The sequence below is a fragment of the Stegastes partitus genome, unplaced genomic scaffold (genome assembly GCF_000690725.1).
Source record: "Stegastes partitus isolate 25-593 unplaced genomic scaffold, Stegastes_partitus-1.0.2 Scaffold124, whole genome shotgun sequence".
Classification (NCBI taxonomy): domain Eukaryota; kingdom Metazoa; phylum Chordata; class Actinopteri; family Pomacentridae; genus Stegastes; species Stegastes partitus.
The window spans coordinates 291895-311159 of record NW_007577855.1 but is presented as its reverse complement, the minus strand read 5'-3'; the positions used below and the strand labels follow the sequence as shown (position 1 = coordinate 311159).

General features: G+C 41.9%; 1 protein-coding gene across 1 annotated transcript in view; it reads left to right on the top strand.

The window, feature by feature from the left end:
- The window catches only part of usp43a (ubiquitin specific peptidase 43a), a 159807-nt gene that overhangs the window by 109531 nt on the left and 31011 nt on the right, over positions 1-19265 (top strand). The window contains exons 8-11 of the mRNA XM_008278480.1: positions 519-630; positions 6607-6710; positions 12333-12410; positions 12624-12753. Coding sequence (XP_008276702.1) covers positions 519-630; positions 6607-6710; positions 12333-12410; positions 12624-12753 — 424 coding nt within the window. The remainder of the gene's footprint in view (positions 1-518; positions 631-6606; positions 6711-12332; positions 12411-12623; positions 12754-19265) is intronic.

Here is a 19265-nt window from a genome sequence, read left to right as displayed (position 1 = left end):
AGACTCCAGCCTCCCCACTGAGGATAAAACGCTGTATAGATAACGGATGGATGGATGTCCGGTGCTGTGCAGTCAGGGGAAACATAATCCTTGCATTAACCTAGAGACAGTGAACCCATCATAATGCATGATTGCCTTATGGCACACGCGATAGTTTCTCAGCTTCATTTGTCTCTTGGCCACACATAATGTCTCCTCAGGATGTCGGTACAGGACACAAGGCACCGTCACTAACGTCTTAATGCACTCGACACTTGACATCCTGACAGATATGGTGATGACACAAAAAGTTGTAAGGACTTTTATCAGCATATTATGCCTTTCCTTTTTACCAAAAGGATGATGTGCCAACAGCTGGATTTACATAAATGATGTAATGCCTTAAAAATGCATGGGGATTTTTAAAAAATTAAAAAGTAATGTAAATGGTAATAAATAATAAGACATAAAGAACTTTTTTTTTTTCCTTTTCGTAACACTAAAACACTTTCCCGCCCTCCTCTCGTCCTGTCTCACAGGTTCGGGCCTCCATTTCTCATGCTGGAGGACAGGAGTATCTCCTGGGACCAGCTGCAACAGAGCATCCTCAGCAAGCTCTATTATCTGATGCTGAATGGATCTCAGGCTCAGGTAATGCCTGCACCCTCGCTAACCAATAACATGTCACCCACTCCTGCTCTGCGTCCTCGACCCTTCAGCTCAGAGGTTCCCGGACTCCGTGACCTCCAGCGGTCCGGTGGAATGGATTAAAATAGCAGCGCAAGAGTGGGTGGAAGTGATCTGTTTAGTTTTTATAACGTCTGAGTCACATTTGGAGCTGTTGTAAAAATAGACAAAGGTTACGCCGCACAGTGATGTAGTCCATTGCATGCTTGTTTTTTTCCATAATTCGAGGGATTAATTTTTACTCATTACTCTGCGGTGACTACAAAATTGATTTCCTTTTTAGCAGGCTGGCTGAGTAATTACTGTTGTTGAAGTTTGAGTGTTTGTAGGTGGGACTTTGCTCTGACAATTAAGTATCTTGTACTTGTTCCTCTTTAATTCATTGCAAACTAACCGCTCTCTCACTCCACTAATCACTTCCTCTTTTGTGTGTCGCGCACTAAAACCTCCAAAAGCCGTCAATCCTCACAAAGGGCACATTTCTGTACATGTGTGAAAGCACTAAAGGGTCGTCAGCGGTGAATAAAATCCGAGTCCTGTCGCTCTTTTTGTGGTTGCTTTGAGATCCCTGGTGTCTCACATAAAGTAGTGTTTAAATTAGAAACACTGTAAACTGCTTTTCATCACGTATTTAATTCAAATTAACGATACAGTAGCGGAGTGCAAACGAGGACATTATATTCACAAGGGCACACACACACACACCGGCAGCAGCAGCAGCAGCAGCCTTTTTGTGTGACAGTAATAATGGTTTTATGTGCTGAGCATAAATTCAATTATGTCGCCACCCACTCAAACCACAATAACACAAGTCTCCTGTTTTTTTTTTTTGGAAAAAGTCTATACTGTAAAATAAAGGGAGAAAATAAGCAGATTTTATTTCTATTCTATTAAGACATCACATCTCTGTGGACACGACATAACCTAAGTTAGTATCGACACAATCCATCCTCTAAATGTGAAGTGTTTGTTTTGCGGAGCGCCGGTCTTGCATGTTAAAACTCACCTCGACTTTCTCTTCCACTCAGCATGTGCCGCGAACTGTGGCAACGTTTTCCCCGACAAGCTCCACTTCAGCTTCATTTGTTTCTCCGCGCACAGTTCGAGTGATCTGTACATCATAAGCCCTAATCCACAGCTTGACACCCTTGAATAAACAGCCACATACGAGCGCCCATTCACGCACGCACGTCGTCCCCGCTGCCGGTCGTCGGGTTGCCACGGGCAACGGCATGGTGACGGGCAATATTTGAGGCGGCCTCATCCAGAGCGAGCAGCCTCTCTACTTTATAAGTGAAGGAGGAGAAAAAAATTTGCTCTTTGTTGTTTACTGATCGCTATCTCAGTTTCATAGTTAATTCCTCAAAACCTGTTTGGGCAGAAACAGAGCTGTTGAAGCCTCGTCTCCTGTTTCATCTCGATAAACACGATCACCAGGTAGTTTTGGTAGATTTGTGTGTATTTTAACCTGGAAAGGCCACCTGTATCCCAAAGGGGCATGGCTTGAATCTTTAATGATGGGGGAAAAAATATATATATGTGATCTCATCTAATGTAAAAACACAAGAGGATGTTATGTGAATTTCCTGTCATCTATGTGTCATATAGACGCCTGCAGTAAACAACACTCTTGTCTGATTACAAGTGTTTTTGGATGGGCATCATATGTGAGGGCTTCGGTTCATTCATTTAGTCCCTGAACTATCACTGCACAGTGTTTTGATGCCACCCAGTGGATTGTGCAGGAAGATACAACTCAGGGTAGGAGAAAAAAAAAAAAAAAAGATAATACATTCATGAATCCATCAATTCTATCACAGCCCTTATGTACTGTGCAAAGGGTTTTTTTTGTTATAAAATAGTTGAAAAAAGAATTGAGCTGGTGGGTGTTTTGTGAGCTAAAAGCCACATTTTCTAAATCTTAATTCATTTTCCTTTTATTCTTAACTTTGTAAAAACATTTCTGAGTTTTAGTTTAAAGGCTGATCAAGTTTGAAACATGACATTTACATATAAATGCACACTTTCTGACTTAAAGAGGGGTTCCTGGCTCGTGTCATCACTTTGAGTTGAACTTTTAAAGGTTTAAAAATCCCTTTTATTATTATTATTTTTTAATAGAATTAGAATTAGAATTAGAATAAAACTTCATTAGAATAAAACTTTATTAGAAATTGGTAATTTCTACACCAAAAAACAACTCAACACCAACATAAAATCAGCAACATAACAACAGCATTCAAAATTCAAATCAAATTAAATCAAATCCAAATCCAAATTCAAGTCAAATCAGCATTCAAATTCAAATTCAGTATACAATATGCAGATACATGTAACATGTTGCACAGTCTGGTGATAGAGCATGATGATCTATCTCACCCAGTGTCGTCACTCCTCAACCCTCGCCCTATATATAATATATCTGATTCCTGGAAGATGTTTGCTATCTGCTGAAAATTTGCCTAAAATTCTTTTCTCTTGAATTGGCATAGATCTTTGCAGCATTTTTAAACTTTTCATAGTTGCATTTTGGTTTCAGCACCATACTCTACAGTTCCATTAAATTAAAGGGGACGCCATATTAATTTATTTTATGCTCCCTGCCTTCCTTTATGATTGAAGATCTTTCCTATTTTCAACTGAACATGCGTTGTGCAGCTGATAGAAAGAGTGGAAGTCAATTATTAAGCTGCCTGTTAGCATTCCACTCATCCAAGGTTTTTTTTTTTTCGTTCCTTATCTTATGTGACTGCAGCGTGGCTTTTACATGATTTGATTCGTCTACCCAGAGGTTTGGGAAACGTTCCTACATCCAGCATCCTCACTGCTATCGACGACTCTCCATTAAGACAGATTACGGATGCTAAGTCCAATTAAATAAAACTGTGCCAAATTCTTGTGCGACACTCATTAGAGTGACGTCTCCTGTCTGCTCTCCCCCGTTAGAGTCCAACAGACAGATGAGGCCATCTGAATGCACGCTTGCTCAAGCCCCATAAAACCAAGAAGAGAGACTGCGCCTTTTTCATTTACCGCTTTAGTCTCCTATTAACCGACTAATTTACTTCTCTTTATGCTCGGCTGCAGCTCCCATTCTCCAACAGCAGCCTGCGCAGAATGAACACATTAGAAACCCGACGCTGCCCTCGATTCTCCCGTAACTCGGCCCTCACGTCCTTGCGGCAAAGAAGTTTTGATACGTCTGTAAATGCGTTTTCTCTATTCGCAGTGTGGAGGCGGCGAGGCTCGCTGTAGATGTGCTGTAGATCCAGTGGGATTCGGCCCCAACTCAAAGAACTGTTTAGGTTTTTGCAGCACTTGGTTTTTAAACTGTCCAAACACTCTGAAACGATAAATCACTTCTTCACATTCATGCTGTCTTTTCAGATGCATTACACCACCCACAGGCCGTGACTGTTTTATTTCTGTTTCTAGTGGCATATTTTGACATGTTTGTTTTCCGTACTGTCCTAAATTAGTTCTCATGGCTGCCGAGCCTTTATTAGATGACAAGCAACCACAGCGACGAAACTTAACTCATAAAACTTTTTACTACACAACACAGATGATATATATTTATAGATAAACTGTATGTAGCGGCAATTTACCTACAAAAATGCCACTCAAGGGATTTTGAAGACAACTCGTGGTGGTGCGTAAAAACACGATCCACTATGGATGTGTGTTTTAACACTTTATTTACTGTTTCTTGCAAATCTGAAAACACCTAGAAAAGGCTGGGTGACTTAAAATTGAGCTCGTATACAAAAAAACCCAACAATAATACTACAACACTCATTCAGACGGTCACACACACACAGGCACAGTTGAGAAACTGTGTGGCTTCCCCTGGCTCAAATCCCTGACACTGATCACCTGTGTCTCCCTTATCTACCTCTGCCTATGCCCACAGGTGTGCAGGTAACCCTAGCAACCAAGTGCTTCACCAAAGAGAGACACACACACACACACACACACACACACATACACACACATACACATATACAACATAGACACGCAGCATAAATCTAAATTGGCTACAACAGTGGTCCCCAACCACCAGGCCGTGGACCGGTACCGGGCTGTGGGTGCATTTGGTACCGGGCCGCACAGAAAGAAAAAAAACATTTTATTGCTTTATTTTTATTTCCAGCAGAGTCTGCATGGTGTTTTATTTTGGAAAAATGACCACCTCGTCTTCCCATCTGTGCTTGTTTCTCGCCCTTGACTCAGTCAGTTTTCATGCTCCGCAGTTAAGCAGAGCCGTCAGTCTAACCCAGGGGTGTCCAATCCTGGTCCTCGAGGGCCACAATCCTGCATGGTTTAGATGTTTCCCTCTGATTCAAATGATCAGGATCGTTATCAGGCTTCTGCAGAGCTTGATGAGGAGCTGATCATTTGAATCAGGTGTGTTGGAAGAAGGAAACATCTAAAACATGCAGGACTGTGGCCCTCGAGGACCAGGATTAGACACCCCTGGTCTAATCGCTGCTGAAATGAATAAAAAAAACAAACGTCTCAAGAAAGCTTCTTTGGAAAGTGGGAGAGATTAAGACAGAAGAAGAAGCAAATACATATTTATAATAATAATAATAATAATAATAATAATAATAATAATAATAATAATAAACTTTATTTATAGAGCACTTTTCAAAACAAATGTTACAAAGTGCCTTTCAGTAAAATAAATTAAAATTAGAATGTAATAAGCATACAGAACAATTGATAAAAGTAGAAAGGCACACACAAAGAGCAAGAAGCTAAAAAAACATAAAACTTAATAAAATCAGGAAAAGCTCTCCAATAAAAATATGTTTTAAGAACTGTCTCAAAAGAGAGCACAGACTTAGCCGACCTGATTTCCTTGGGCAGGTCATTCCAGAGCCTCGGCGCCCGGACTGAAAATGCTTTGTCCCCCTTTGTTTTCAGCCGGGTCTCTGGGACAGTTAAAAGACCTTTGCCCGAGGATCGTAGGGAGCAATAAAAAGCAATTTTATTTGTTTATGAAACTTTTTAATAGAAAAAAGCTATTATATTTTGTTACGTGTGCAATGACCGGTCCATAGAAAACTTTCTTGCTTAAAACTGGTCCGTGGTGCAAAGAAGGTTGGGGACCGCTGGGCTACAAGACTGTATACTTCATATATTTGCTATGTTAATGATAAAACTCACAAAAGAACTCGCAGATAATTTAACCAAGCGCCCTCCCTACCATATACCAACAAAAAGACTTTTGACGTCACCATTTCCAAACCTTTACACCTTTCTCTGGTAATGTTGTAAGGACTTGATGTAAAGAGCACAAAAATTGGGGAAGCACATGGTTCCACATCGTACTGTTTGTATGTATGAAGACCCCTCACAACACATTTTTACAAGCGTCGTCTTAATTCTCACATCACCATGTACCATGTCATACTGGATTCATCCTTCCAGCATCATCATGTTCTGACGTACTGAGACACCGGCTGTGTTTGTCAGTTTGTTATTACATCATTGCAGTGACATTTCTTGCACTGTTGTTGTCTGTAACCCTCACTCTCGAACACAAGGTGTCGCACTTCTGTGTCAGATGCAGAATGTGCGTCTCTGTCCTGAGTTAAACCTCTGACGTCTCTCTGTGTCCGGCCACACGGATGATGTTCCTGATTTGGAAACGCTGATCGATGATGCACTTTTTGGCTTTTCTCTTTTTAATGTTTTTAAACACTCAATATACAGTAAAATGTAAGTTTGCTGCTTAAAAATCAATGATTCAAACTGCAGCTAAACAAGTGTATGGATTTGTCTACTGTTTAGTTTTTGTTCTTGATTTTGAAACTTTGCAGGAGAGATGAGTTTTTTTATTGACCCCAGCATACATTTCCACCCCGGTGACCTTAGTGATGTTGCTTTTAGTCAGAGTCACAGCTGCATTAATGTGTGCGTCTCTCCTTGCAGAATGCTGGAGTGCTTTTTAAGATCAGAGTGGTTGGAGGATCTGCAGCCTACAGCTACCTGTCCCCACAGGACAGCAGGCCGCTGTACCACCCTGCAGTTGACAGGTAGGCCACACACTCACACTGTACATTGCATCCACGGGGATAAACACAAATACATAAGCAGCATGTTTATTACTGTCCACATACACACCGATCTGCAACTAAACCACCTACGGGTAAAGTCAATAATGTTGATTATCTCATTACAAAACCCTGTTCTGCTGGGAAACTGCACTTCCTGGCATGTGGATGATCTATTGACAGGCAGCTAAAACTTTACTCATGCAGGACAATGTGCAGTAACACAACAAAGAGCACGAGGTATGCACCAGAACAAGCCCAATCCGTAGAGTCCACAACACAATAGCAACCAAAACACCTGCCGCCAGACGTCGCACGATCCTCCCAAAAGTCCCGCCTCCGTGCCCCGATGTGTCAGAGCTGCTTTTAAATGTTGTGGCTGATCGGCGTATAAAAGTCCTTCACACATACTGGAACTTATTGTCAACACTCTTGGCACTGGAATGATAAACAAACGGACGCGTGCCATACGAATGACAGACTGCAGGTGAAAGCAGCATCGGAAAAATGGCAGGAAACCAATAAAGAGCCATATGAGCGAGTGGGATAAATGACTGCACAAACTGGTTTTCACAGGTGTTCGAGTGCATTCGACAAAAACGCTGCTATTCCCTTCAGGAAGCGGCGGATCTTAATAGGATTATCGGCAATAGGGTATAATGACGGTGTGAAGATAAGGGCTCCCACCCCCCCGTTGTGATTAAAAGGTTTCACCGTACAGCGGAGCAGCTTAGCATAAATCTCTGATGCTGTTGCGCTGAGCTGCACTGAAGGTCAGGCCTTCGACAAAGCAGCAAGGAAATGAGATCATCTTCCAGGTTTGAGGAGATACTCAGTAGGCAGCTGTGTGTGTGTGTGCGTATCTAATCAAGCACGTTTGTCTGTTTCTGCACATGCTTTTGTGTGGGCTCGTATTGCTGCATGCCCTCACTGAGTCTGGGGGAGCTCGTTCCTTGTGTCACAGTCAAAATGCAAATGGGATTTTGCTGACTTTGTGCACACGGGTGTTCCTTCCGAATACATGAAGCACAATGTGAAAGTACAGACAGAACAGTAGGCAATATGGCATGACAAATCTCTTTATTTGTTTCAGCTTGACTTTAAAATGCTCCGGCGCCGCTGTAGCTCACCTGGTTGAGCTGGCGTCCCATGTGCAGGGCTACAGTCCCCATGTGGAGGTCATGGGTTCGAATCCCGCTCATGAACCTTCCCCACACGTCCTCCCCCCATTCCTCTCCCCTACTTTCCTGTCTCTCTCTCACTGACACTATCCAATAAAGGCACAAAGGCCAAAAAAAATAACTTCAAAATGCTCCCAGTGGGGGGTGCCGCTATAGCTCACCTGGTTGAGCTGGCGTCCCATGTGTAGGGCTACAGTCCCCATATGGAGGTCATGAGTTCGAATCCCGCTCGTGACCCTTTCCCACATGTCATCTCCCCCACTTTCCTGTCTCTCTCTCACTGACACTATCCCACAAAGGCCAAAAAAAAAAACTTCAAAATGCTCCCAGTGGGGGCGCTGCTACAGCTCACCTGGTTGAGCTGGAGTCCCATGTGCAGGGCTACAGTCCCCATGTGGAGGTCATGAGTTCGAATCCCGCTCATGACCCTTTCCCACATGTCCTTCTCCCCCACTTTCCTGTCTCTCTCTCACTAACGCTATCCAACAAAGGCCAAAAAAATAACTTTAAAATGCTCCTAGTTATACACTTTCTTTGTTACTAAGTCAGAACCCGTAAGAGGGGCCACCGGGTCACTGAGCGCCACCAGAGCCTGGACGTGTCGACGTTTAGGAACGAGGTTATTAGTGTCAAATTTAAAGATATGCCTAAATCTAAATTATTCTTTCGGTTCTTTTCCTATCATTAATTAAACCCCCAGAAACTCATTACTGTCTATCAAAGTTATTTTCCTCCATTAGCATAATCCCTTTTCTGCCTTAAAATGGCTCGGATTCATGCATACTGTTGCTTTCTTTTGAAATGTGCAAATCTATGAAGCACCGACTCACCGACCACAGAGCACAATGACAACTTGTATTATTAGAGTAAACGGATAAAGACAGAGAAAAACCCCAAACTGCTAGTTGCAGAATCTGTTTTTTCTCTGCTGTTATCTATAAACGGCACTTTCAAGGTGTTCAGGCATTGACAGCTTGTGTCGCTCCATCTTCCACTATATAGAGAGATTCAACAGGTATAAAAGGAAGATTTTCATTGCAGGTAATCTTTACATTCTCGCCCACTGACTCGGTTCAAATGCAAAGATACTTCTCATTATGAATTCATGTGATCACTCTTGTCAAACTTTGTCAGCTCTATTAAAGTTTCCTCCTTCTCTGACATCCTCTCTGTGCTGCATTTCCCATTATGGATTTTACCGTACTTTATAAATATTTCCTTTTTTTAAATCCAAGGTAATCTCTGTTGTTGTCGAACAGCAATTTGTTCGGTAGTAAACACTGTCATCATCGGTAATGAGCACGCTAACAATTCACAGAGAGGAAAAATTCCATGAATATTTCTGAAATGCAGACGGCAGCGGGGGCCGACGTGTGCCTAAAGGAAACCTCGGCAGGTTGTGTTAAATTGAAGCAGCGTGAACTAAGAACTGAGGCGTCTTCAGACTTTGTACAATTTGGAGAGTTTGTTCAGATTCGTGCCGGCCGATTTGCTGCACATTCAGTTCCCTCCAGCTTGTTGTGAGTGAGTCACTTAAACCAGTATATTAACGGGTCGCTTCTCACAGATTACACACAAATAAATTGTCCCACATAGTTATTACTTACAGTGGTAGCTGTGATTTTATATGACACGGTTTTCCTAATACTCAGGACATGCATGCATGTTGGTATCAGCTGTGAGAAGTGAACATTTTTATTGAAGACTTAATGTCAAACAGTTTCGAAGACTTGGAGGAATTTTCCACCTTTAATACCAACAGTTAATCCCTCACCAATTCTAGTTGTATTTTATATTTTTGGATAGTTTTGGTTTATCTTGTTGTTAGTATAATAGAATTAACTTTCTCGATCTGCTGCCTTCTGCTGGTTATCCAACCACCTAATTACTAAATGCTTCGTATGCATGCTGTTATGGAGTTTGTTGTGTGCCACTCGAATAATTACAGACTTGTGCAGAATTTAATTGGCCACTTGTTCAGCTGCCACTGGGACTGAGTTTTTGTTCAGTTTTTAGGTGGCAAGGTTTTTACACAGCGGGCTGTGTTTCAACAAGAGACATTCTGAGACACATGAGTCAAAAATAAACAGAAAAAAGTGACAGTTTGGAGACAGAAAAGACCATTTTTAGATACAGTAGGTGGAAAATCCAATCAATGATATGTCAGATTTTCGTGTTTTCATAATCGTTGAGTTTAATTTGTGTTGGCATGTTGTGTAAGGTCGACATCTAGTGGCAAAGCTCAGTAGATACATGATCAAGCTTTAACTGTCTGAACCCTCTGAACCTTAAAACCCAATGGCTAGAATAAATAATACATGTTCACCAAAATGGCACCATTTTCAGAGCCAGAAACTGTAAAAACAGACATAACTACCATCAGATTTTTACACTTCTAATGATCCTTGAATGTGTCACGCGTAAAAGTGCTGCTCCTTTGGGGGAATTAACCAAGTTGAAGCCAAAAATCATAATATTTCATCTAAATCCTTTTATTCTAAATGTCCCGTTTAACTTTTTTTTTTGCAAAAAATTAAAAAATGAAACATAAGAATTTACGTGATTCTCATCCAAACTGGGAAACCATTTGTAAGAACTGTGACCAACAGTCATGTGACAAAAATTCAGTGATTTTCAGGTGAACTGCAGGCTCCTTTCCACAAAGGAGGCAAACATGGAAACAGGTTAAAAATGTAAATACAGTCATGACTCGATAATCCGACCCTTAACAATCCGAAAACCTTGCTGTCCAACAGGTTTTTAGTAAAAACGAACGTAACCTATGAAAAATATCCTTAACATAGCGACAGCCTTGGATTCCGACTCCGACGTGACATTTTATGTCACAAATGAGGATAACAGCGTATTATCTGACTGAACAATCCCACAGATTGGCTACGTTCACACTGCAGGACTTAATGCTCAATTCAGATTTTTTTGTGAAATCTGATTTTTTGTGAGTTCGTTCACATTTCCAATTAAATACGACTTGCATGTGATCTGCTGTGTGAAATTCATATGACGCTGAAGTGTCCTGCATGCACAGAAGAGGACACGACGACGTCACATGCAGCGAGCGTGCTCAGCCTTTGTGGAAATAAACATGGATGGTGGTGACGGCGATGGTGGAAACAGAACTGTGACCACTAAGTAAACTGGTATCAGCAGCCAAGTCCTGCCTGTGTGTTCCGCCCACTTCCACCCCACGGGATGGAAGCGTCCCCCGACCGCACCGAATATTCTGATATTCATCATTAATTGAGACCAGAACGTGCTATTGGGACCAGCCCTACTAGTTATTATAACAACTATGAACAATGAACATTAACAACAAATGAGCCTTCAAGCATCAAGCCCTCCTTGTATCTCGACCTCCGTCTTGACAATCCGACAGCCTTACTATCCGACATAAAAGAAGGTTTTACATTTAGTGCCGGATTATCGAGTCATGACTGTAGTTCGATTTACCTCATATGTAGTATTACTTTTTTCCGTCTAGGTAACACCTGTTGGAACTTGTGAAAATGTTGTACATGTTGATTTCAGGTTTTTATCCATTTTTGAAAAATAATTAATCAAGGAAATTCAAGTTTTGTTTTTTTCATTCTTTATGATTTATTGCATTGTAGCTGCATCTCACTGCACAGATCTTTGAGTTATTGCTGCTTCTCTACGTGGTTGTGCCGTCTCCATAGAGGTGCAGAACTACTTTGCATTACAGTGAAAAATGAGCCCACAGCAAGTAAAGATGTGACAGGAGCAAATAGCGCCCAGAAATTGCTTACAGTTCAGATGGTTAAACATGGTAAAAGGGAACAACAGTGGCACAACATGTTTGTACTTAAAAGACAGAATGAGTACAGGTGCTTCTCAGAATAAAACGAACATGGCTCCAAAAACATCTGGTCCAATGATTCATCATCATCCTGCCAGAACAACAACAAAAAAAAAACTCTCTCAGCCGCTAGCATTTACATTTAGAGTAATACATGCACTTGGCCCTCTGTCAGAGCTGTTTGGCTGTTAGATACTGTTTCATCTTTCCTCCTCAGATCAAAGTGTTGTAGCTAAGCTCTGAAATAAAGAATCTGTCGCCACATTATTAATCCACATCAGATGTGTGCATCCTAAAACGTGATGTGAGAGCAGGTCTCAGGTGTGCTTTGAGTGGCTTCGTGTAATCCTGCTGCCACCGTGTGCGTATGTGCTCGTCTCTATCAGTGTGAAAGAACGTTAAAACCAACAAGCACAAACATTCGTAGACCATTTATCGCCACCAGAGCAGCTCTATTCCATGACAGCAGCACAGACTTCAGCCTCGGTTGGTTTTTGTGTTTTTTAGGCTTTTGAAGATGATGCAACGCGATCACAGAATAAAGATCGTAAGACTTGGATGGTGATTTTACTGTTGTTTTTCTTGCAGAGCTCTGAAGTTCTGCGGCCCGGGGGGACCGCCTCATGTGAAACTTGTTATCGAGTGGGAGCACAGCTCTAAAGAATGGTAAGCATTGTGCTTGTACTGTCAGCAGAGTCGACGTAATGAAGCCTAAAAAAAAACATGGAGTCAAACACAGTTTATCTCCCGTGGTTTCATTTTTTTTTGCTCGGTTCCCAGAACACACACTGATTCGATCCGAGCCTGTCGAACGCGCTCCCATCGATTCAAAGAAATAACACCGCTGAATGGGAATAAGACATATATTGTGTGCTCCAGTCTGTTCGGCAGCATCCAGGAGGAGGTGGTGAAGGATGCGGAGAGCGTGAGGAACCAGCAGCAGCAGCATCTGCAGCAGCATAGCTGCACTTTGGACGAGTGCTTCCAGCTGTATACCAAAGAAGAACAGGTGAGACTGAACACGACTCAATTATCAAGTTGAAGAAGAAGTTGTCATCTGCTAAATGAAAAACGTGTCATCTGTACTGCAAGCGCAAATTTACGACTCGCTTCCTTCTAAATCACCAATCCTCATTTGATTGTCCTTTAACACTTTTATATTGTTTTCTTTATTGTTTTGTTTTTTCCCCTAAGTGTTCATAAACGAGCTTTTTTCCAAATGCAATTTAAGACAATAATCCTGAGACACGTTTTATTTTCTCATTGTAATATATAGTGGGATGAAGTGGCGGATTGAAAAGCAGCACAGAGTCAATGCAGATAAGAGGAAAGGCAATTTACTTTATCTAAAAGGCAAAAACTTTGGTTGTCAACATGCAGGCAGTAATCTGGGTAAACAAACTGAAAGGATCAAGCAGAGAAAGATGGTTGGAGGTGATGTAGACAGAAGGCGAAAGGTCCGGCGTAAGAGCTGAGGAGCGATGGAGGTAAATGGCAGCGCAGTGGAGATCAGGTGATGTGGACAAAATGGAAATGACACAGAGGCTTAATGTGTCCGGTAAGCAATAAGAGGAAATGGAGCGGGAGGAGAATTAGTGCTGATAACAGGAAAATGGAGCCAGACATGAGGTGACGAGCTTCCACACTACGTACAAAGAATGAGTCTTTTCAACTTGAGGGCAGAGCAAGTTGAGGCTTTGATGCTTTTTGCTGCGTACCATCCCTTCATTCACCCCTGCTCTCTGTCATTACCCGGTACAGGGAAGAAAAACATTATCTTAACAAAAAAAAAAGAGGAGCCAAGTGACAACCGAAGCTTGTGTAAACCAAAGAGACGTTGATGCAACAGCAAAACTTTAAATGAAAGCTTCAAGAGAAAATCCACTAAAGTTGTGTTTCAAAGCGGACTAGCGGTTCTCGGGGACATTAACGGCACAAGTAGAAGAAAAAAAAATGAAATGTGCCAAGATGTTTGCAGCTCCGGAGGGAAATGTGTGAAGCCTAATAAATCGCCTCTAATGAAGTCACTTGGGTCGCACTCATTTCGGACTACAATCTGCAAATGTGGAGTGACTCATTCCTCGTCTCCGCTTGACGCGAGCAGCTCGAGGCTTCATTAGCTGCCACGAGCAGAATGCGGTAGAATCTCTGACTGAACATTCGGACGGTGCAAGATTATATATGTGGGGTTCTGTAGGACTGGAGCCTATCCCAGCTGACTAAGGGTGAAGGCAACCAACCAAACACACTCACATTCACACCTACAGACAGTTTAGAATCACCAATTAACCTCAGCATTTCCTCGGACTTGTGGGAGGAAGCACCTGGTGAGAACCCACGCTGCACGGGGTGGACATGCAAACCAGACAAAGAAAGACCCCAGACCAAGATTCGGAAGCTGTGAGGCGACGGCGCTAACTACCACATGCAGCGAGCCACCCAGCGAGATATATACAGACGTCCTCAAATGTATTCATACCCTCCCATTAAAGAAGGGGGAAAAAAAGCTGTCACTGAAATAAGCTGAAAGTGACAAAAGTAATAATGAATAAAAGTTTAATGAAAATCATGACGTTGCTTTTGAATTGTGGTTCAACAGGAATATTATTTTTAAAATACAGCAACACAACAAACAAGCACGATGGGACCCGTAAACTAATATTTTGTTCAACAATCCTTTGAGCCAATCACTGCAATCAAGTGTTTTCTGTAACGCTCAGTCAGACTTCTGCACCTGTTGACAGTTTTTTTAAATTAGGGGCAAGTAGGTGGGCAAAGAGCGACACATTAAAGAGAAACACACAAAAAGGTGGGAAGCAGCAGATCATGTGCAGCGGCAGGCCTGCTACCGATAACAGAATGAGTGTTGCTGAGGAGGTGATATCAGGCAGAAACTGAATCAAGTGCCCAACACATGTAGCTTAGGGACCTGGACATGTCAGTAAAATGTCTAAACGTGCTGATTTTGTAAATATTTGTTCGTCAATTTCTGTTTTATATAGGAGGTGTGTCAGAACATTTACAGGACTGGTGTCACAAAAGAGTTTTCCCCCTGAAGTCTAACACACTGTCCAGGCTTTTTGCTCTTGTTTTTATTGTACCTATTATTTATTAGACTTTTTCTTAAAAACAACGGGACCTGAGTACTAATTTCGCACCACAAACATGTGAATGTGAGCTGGCAGGAAAAATAAAGTTCCTTGAATCATTCTCTGCTACGCCGCCATGCACTCCTGGAAGGATTCTTCCGGGATCCTCCGTCATCACAGCCGTCTTGATGTCGTCCACGTCTTCAAAACAGGTCCCCTTGATGACCCCCTTGAGCTTTGGGAAGAAGAAACAATCACACAGAGCCAGGTGGGGTGAGTAGGGAGGTTGCTCCAGCACGGTGATGTTCTTCTCAGCCAGGACCTGTCGGATGCTCAGGGCATCGTGAGCAGGTTGTCATGGTGAAGCAGCCACGACTTGTCCTGCCACAACTCTCGCCTCTTCTGAACGAAGCAATCGCCGCAGGATCTCTGTGTAGACGTGCTGGCGATTACTTTGGGTTTGAAATATATCCTTTGTGACACCAGTCCTGGAACTTTTGGTGAAGCAGCCACCACTTGTCCTGCCACAACTCTCGCCTCTTCTGAGCAAAGCAAAAGAATCTCTTTTTAGACATGCTGGTTGATCGTCTAAAGGGGAAAACTGGTAGTTTGGGTATAAAATACATGTCTTGTGACACCAATCCTGGAACTCTTCTGACACTCCTCATATGCTTCTTCAAGAATTTCACTCAAGATTCATCTAGGGATCTGTGTTTCTATGACTTTTGTTATGAGCATTTAGGATAATTTAGCCATTGGAGAAAGTTTAAGGTTTGTTTTTGTCCTTTATTAGAGTTTGTGGACATTTATTAGCAGCAGCAGCACCACACTGTGTAATTACAGTGAGCATTCATGCATGAATAATACAAAAAAAGGCAAATTTTCGGCCGAGCGAGGGAAAGTGCAACTTCACTCTATGTATAGGAGGAGAAACACAATTTACAAAGACAATGACCACGAGCAGGAAATGGCAGCAAAGATTAATTTCTAGAAGCCAATAATCTTATCAGCAGTGGCATTAACGGGCTGCCAGTCAGTTCTGCCAAACAGCTGCTCGTCGCTCGGCGTGTTTTCCGCCCTCCTAAGACTGTGGCTGCCATTCACTTCATGAATGGTGAAAATGCGTTTTTTAATGACCTGCTGCGGATTTATTCCGTTTCTCTGAAGTTTTTCTGCCGCCTGCAATCTGCGTTTAATGTGAAAGTAATGAAATGTTGATCCTAATTATGTGAATTTATTCAAGTGTTGCACTTGACGGGTTGCTTTAGCGTCGTTTCTAGATGCTTGCCAAACGGGGAACGCTGCAGTTTTCACTCCACCACGTTTACCGACATCTTCGCGTGCTGTTTTGATAAAACGTCAGACTATAGATTCAGATTCAGATTTGTTTATTGTCATTGTAACAAGTACAACGAAATGAAGGTGTAGTCCTTTCAGTGCAAAAATATAAGAACTTGGAACAATAAAAACTTTGTAAAAAACTTTGTAAACACTATATACAATAAACAAGCAAAAAGAAATGAACTCTATATACAGGATGAAATTAAATTAAATCATGAGCACAATGTATTATTGCACAGAGTGGATGTTGGGCAGAGGTAGTGGAGTTGTATATTGCACATTATTTTGACTGGGAGGCATTTATTGTTCTAACAGCCGTAGGAAAAAAGCTGTTTTTCAGTCTAGAGGACGATTTAGCCGCTCCTGTTTGTTCACAAGGCCTAGAATACTCTAAGCTGCCTCCTAAATACTACACTTTTGTCAATGTGGCCCACATGTAGAGAAAACTGCTCACTCTTTGTTAGAATGGCAAATGTCAGCTTTACTTTTTGCCAGCTGACAGAAGAAATCATCTGAGTATCCACATGTTGATATGAGGAAGTTCTTAGAACATCCACTAGCATATGTCATGTTTTTTTTACCTGTTTTTTTTAATATTCCCTATACTTACACCTCAGATCTCCCATGCAAGCCTGTGGTGTAGCCCAGAGGCCTTCATTATGCACCCATGAGCATCATGTTGTTATAGACTTGAAAGCTCAGACCCCCAATTTGTTAGACTGGTTTCTATAAATTCTAATCACAAACTTATCAATTATTACCTTTTCAATTATATACACAGACTCCACCTCGCTTCTAGAAAAACTTCATCTCATGAAACTCATCACTTTTCCAATCTGTCAGTTATGTGCTCTTGGCCTTGTCGGCTTTTTTTTTTCGAATGAGTGTCCCGGTGTGGCCTCATTTTAGAAAGTATCTAGCCGCCATCTTATCGGATTTACTGGGTGTGTATAAACCCTGTCGTCTCAAGACATCGATTTTAAAAGATGCTTCTTCACCGTCAGCCTCCGAATATTATGATTTATTTGCAGACAAAGTGTTGATGCTCTCCGTTTGGCTGCGGTATTTTCTGAGCATGCCGCACATGGAGTCAATCTGCGGCTCAATTACGTGGAGCTAGAAACGGCGGCCGGCTTGAATCCATACACACCGAAGTGCATTCAGCTGTATTATTGTTACTCCATATGTAATAGAGAGCTATCGTCAGATGGCAGCGATGAGTTCGGGCGCCGCGTGGATCGATTCATTCTGTTGGTCTTGATGCACTTTGATCGTCTGATGCTGTGATGATTGTTGCTTCTTTGTCATATAAATTGGATTTATGAAAATCAAGGTCAAACTTAATAGCCCTGCAATATATTTGAAGTGTCTTTTGCTGACATTTTCGAACCAAACTTTTACTTGTAATAGAGTTTCTTTTTTAGATTGCAGTCTTTGTATTGTGTGCCGTTCTTTCTTTAGATTTGCCTCCTTCTAGCTCAGATAAATCATCAGTTTTGGCAATCAGCGTTCGTTCTTTGACTCTTTCACTGTGCAAAATGTGAGCAGAAGATGTGCTTTTCTCCCAATTAATCTCTTTATGTGAGATTTTTTTTTTTTAAAAAGGCTTTTAAAGTGTGACTGATTGCCAAGGTGCTGGTTCAGAATGAGCTACATGTAAGAGTTAAAATAGCAGGAGAGGAGCATGAGTGGAAAACTTTTTTTTTTTTCTTTTGGAGTGAAAAGAAACCAGTGAGAAGTAGCAGATGACACACAGCTGCATGCAGAAGATGTTTGCACCCTGCAGGCAATTTTGCAGATTTTTGAAGTGAAGATTCAACCTGTGCAGCAGATACCCATTAAATGAATCCTCTTCAAATGTTAATACTGTTTTTTTTATTTTTTATTTCATGAAAAATTTACAAAATCAAACATTCATGGTTGGATGTGGAAAAAATCTCGCAAATGCTTTTTGAAGCCAGCAAAGAGTCTTTTCGATTCTTAATTTAGAAACTTACTTTCAGATCATTTCGAGTTCTGAGGTCTTCTTATTCTGTCTTGCATACACGTCACAGTTGAGATCCTCCCACAGGTTCTGGGGAAAGTTGGGTCAGCGGGCTGGGCGGCCATGTGGGAGGCACTTAAAAAACTTTAGCTTGTGTTCTTTGAAGTAATTCACAGCAGTTGTTGTGTTTTTTTTGTCTCTTTTCAGTTTCACTTTCTTAACTGACTGTAACTTAAAAGCAGAATATTTCCAACCTAATGCATAACAGGCGGCGAGCTTTTCTCCTCTTTAAATATTGTTCCTTTTTCTCCAGAAAGAGCCGATTGTAGCCAGAGCTCAATTTTAACTTTATATGTTCAGAGACTTCGAACTAAGCCTAAACGATAACGATATGCAGTGATGATGGAGACGTAATCAATAAATTGTCTAATAGAATGTTTGACATTTTCACTTAAATGTATTAAATGCGGGCTGCAAGGTGGTTAGCACCGTTGCCTCGCAGCAAGAAGATCGCCAGTTTGCGTCCCGGTGAGGACACCCGGGATCTTTCTGCGTGGAGTTTGCATGTTCTCCCCGTGCAGCGTGGGTTCTTCTCCAGCTTCCTCCCACACAGTCCAAAAACATGTTGAGGTTAATTGGTGATTCTAAATTGTCCGTAGGTGTGAATGTGGATTAGAAATTCTGCTTCACTAGCTGCCAAGTCCTCTGCTTCAAATTGTTCTTTGTAAATTAGACTAAAATACAATACAGCTTTGATAATCCCCATGTGGGGGTTATCTTTTGCATTGAACCCTTTCAGACTCCCCATACTCAAACACAAAGGCATAAGCTGGAGAGTGCTCAGTGACAGGAGATCCCATCTGATTTTTGCACTTTGGTTGTTGTGCCATCTGACCAGGGATTCAAAACATTAGGGATCAGGATACTAGCCCGAGGGCTGCACAGTGGTTAGCACCGTTGCCTTGCAGCAAGAAGGTCGCCGGTTCACTGGTGGGGAAACCCGGGATCTTTCTGCGTGGAGTTTGCATGTTCTTCCTGTGCAGCGTGGGTTCTCTTCGGGTTCTCCAGCTTCCTCCCACAAGGTCCAGAAACATGTTGAGGTTAATT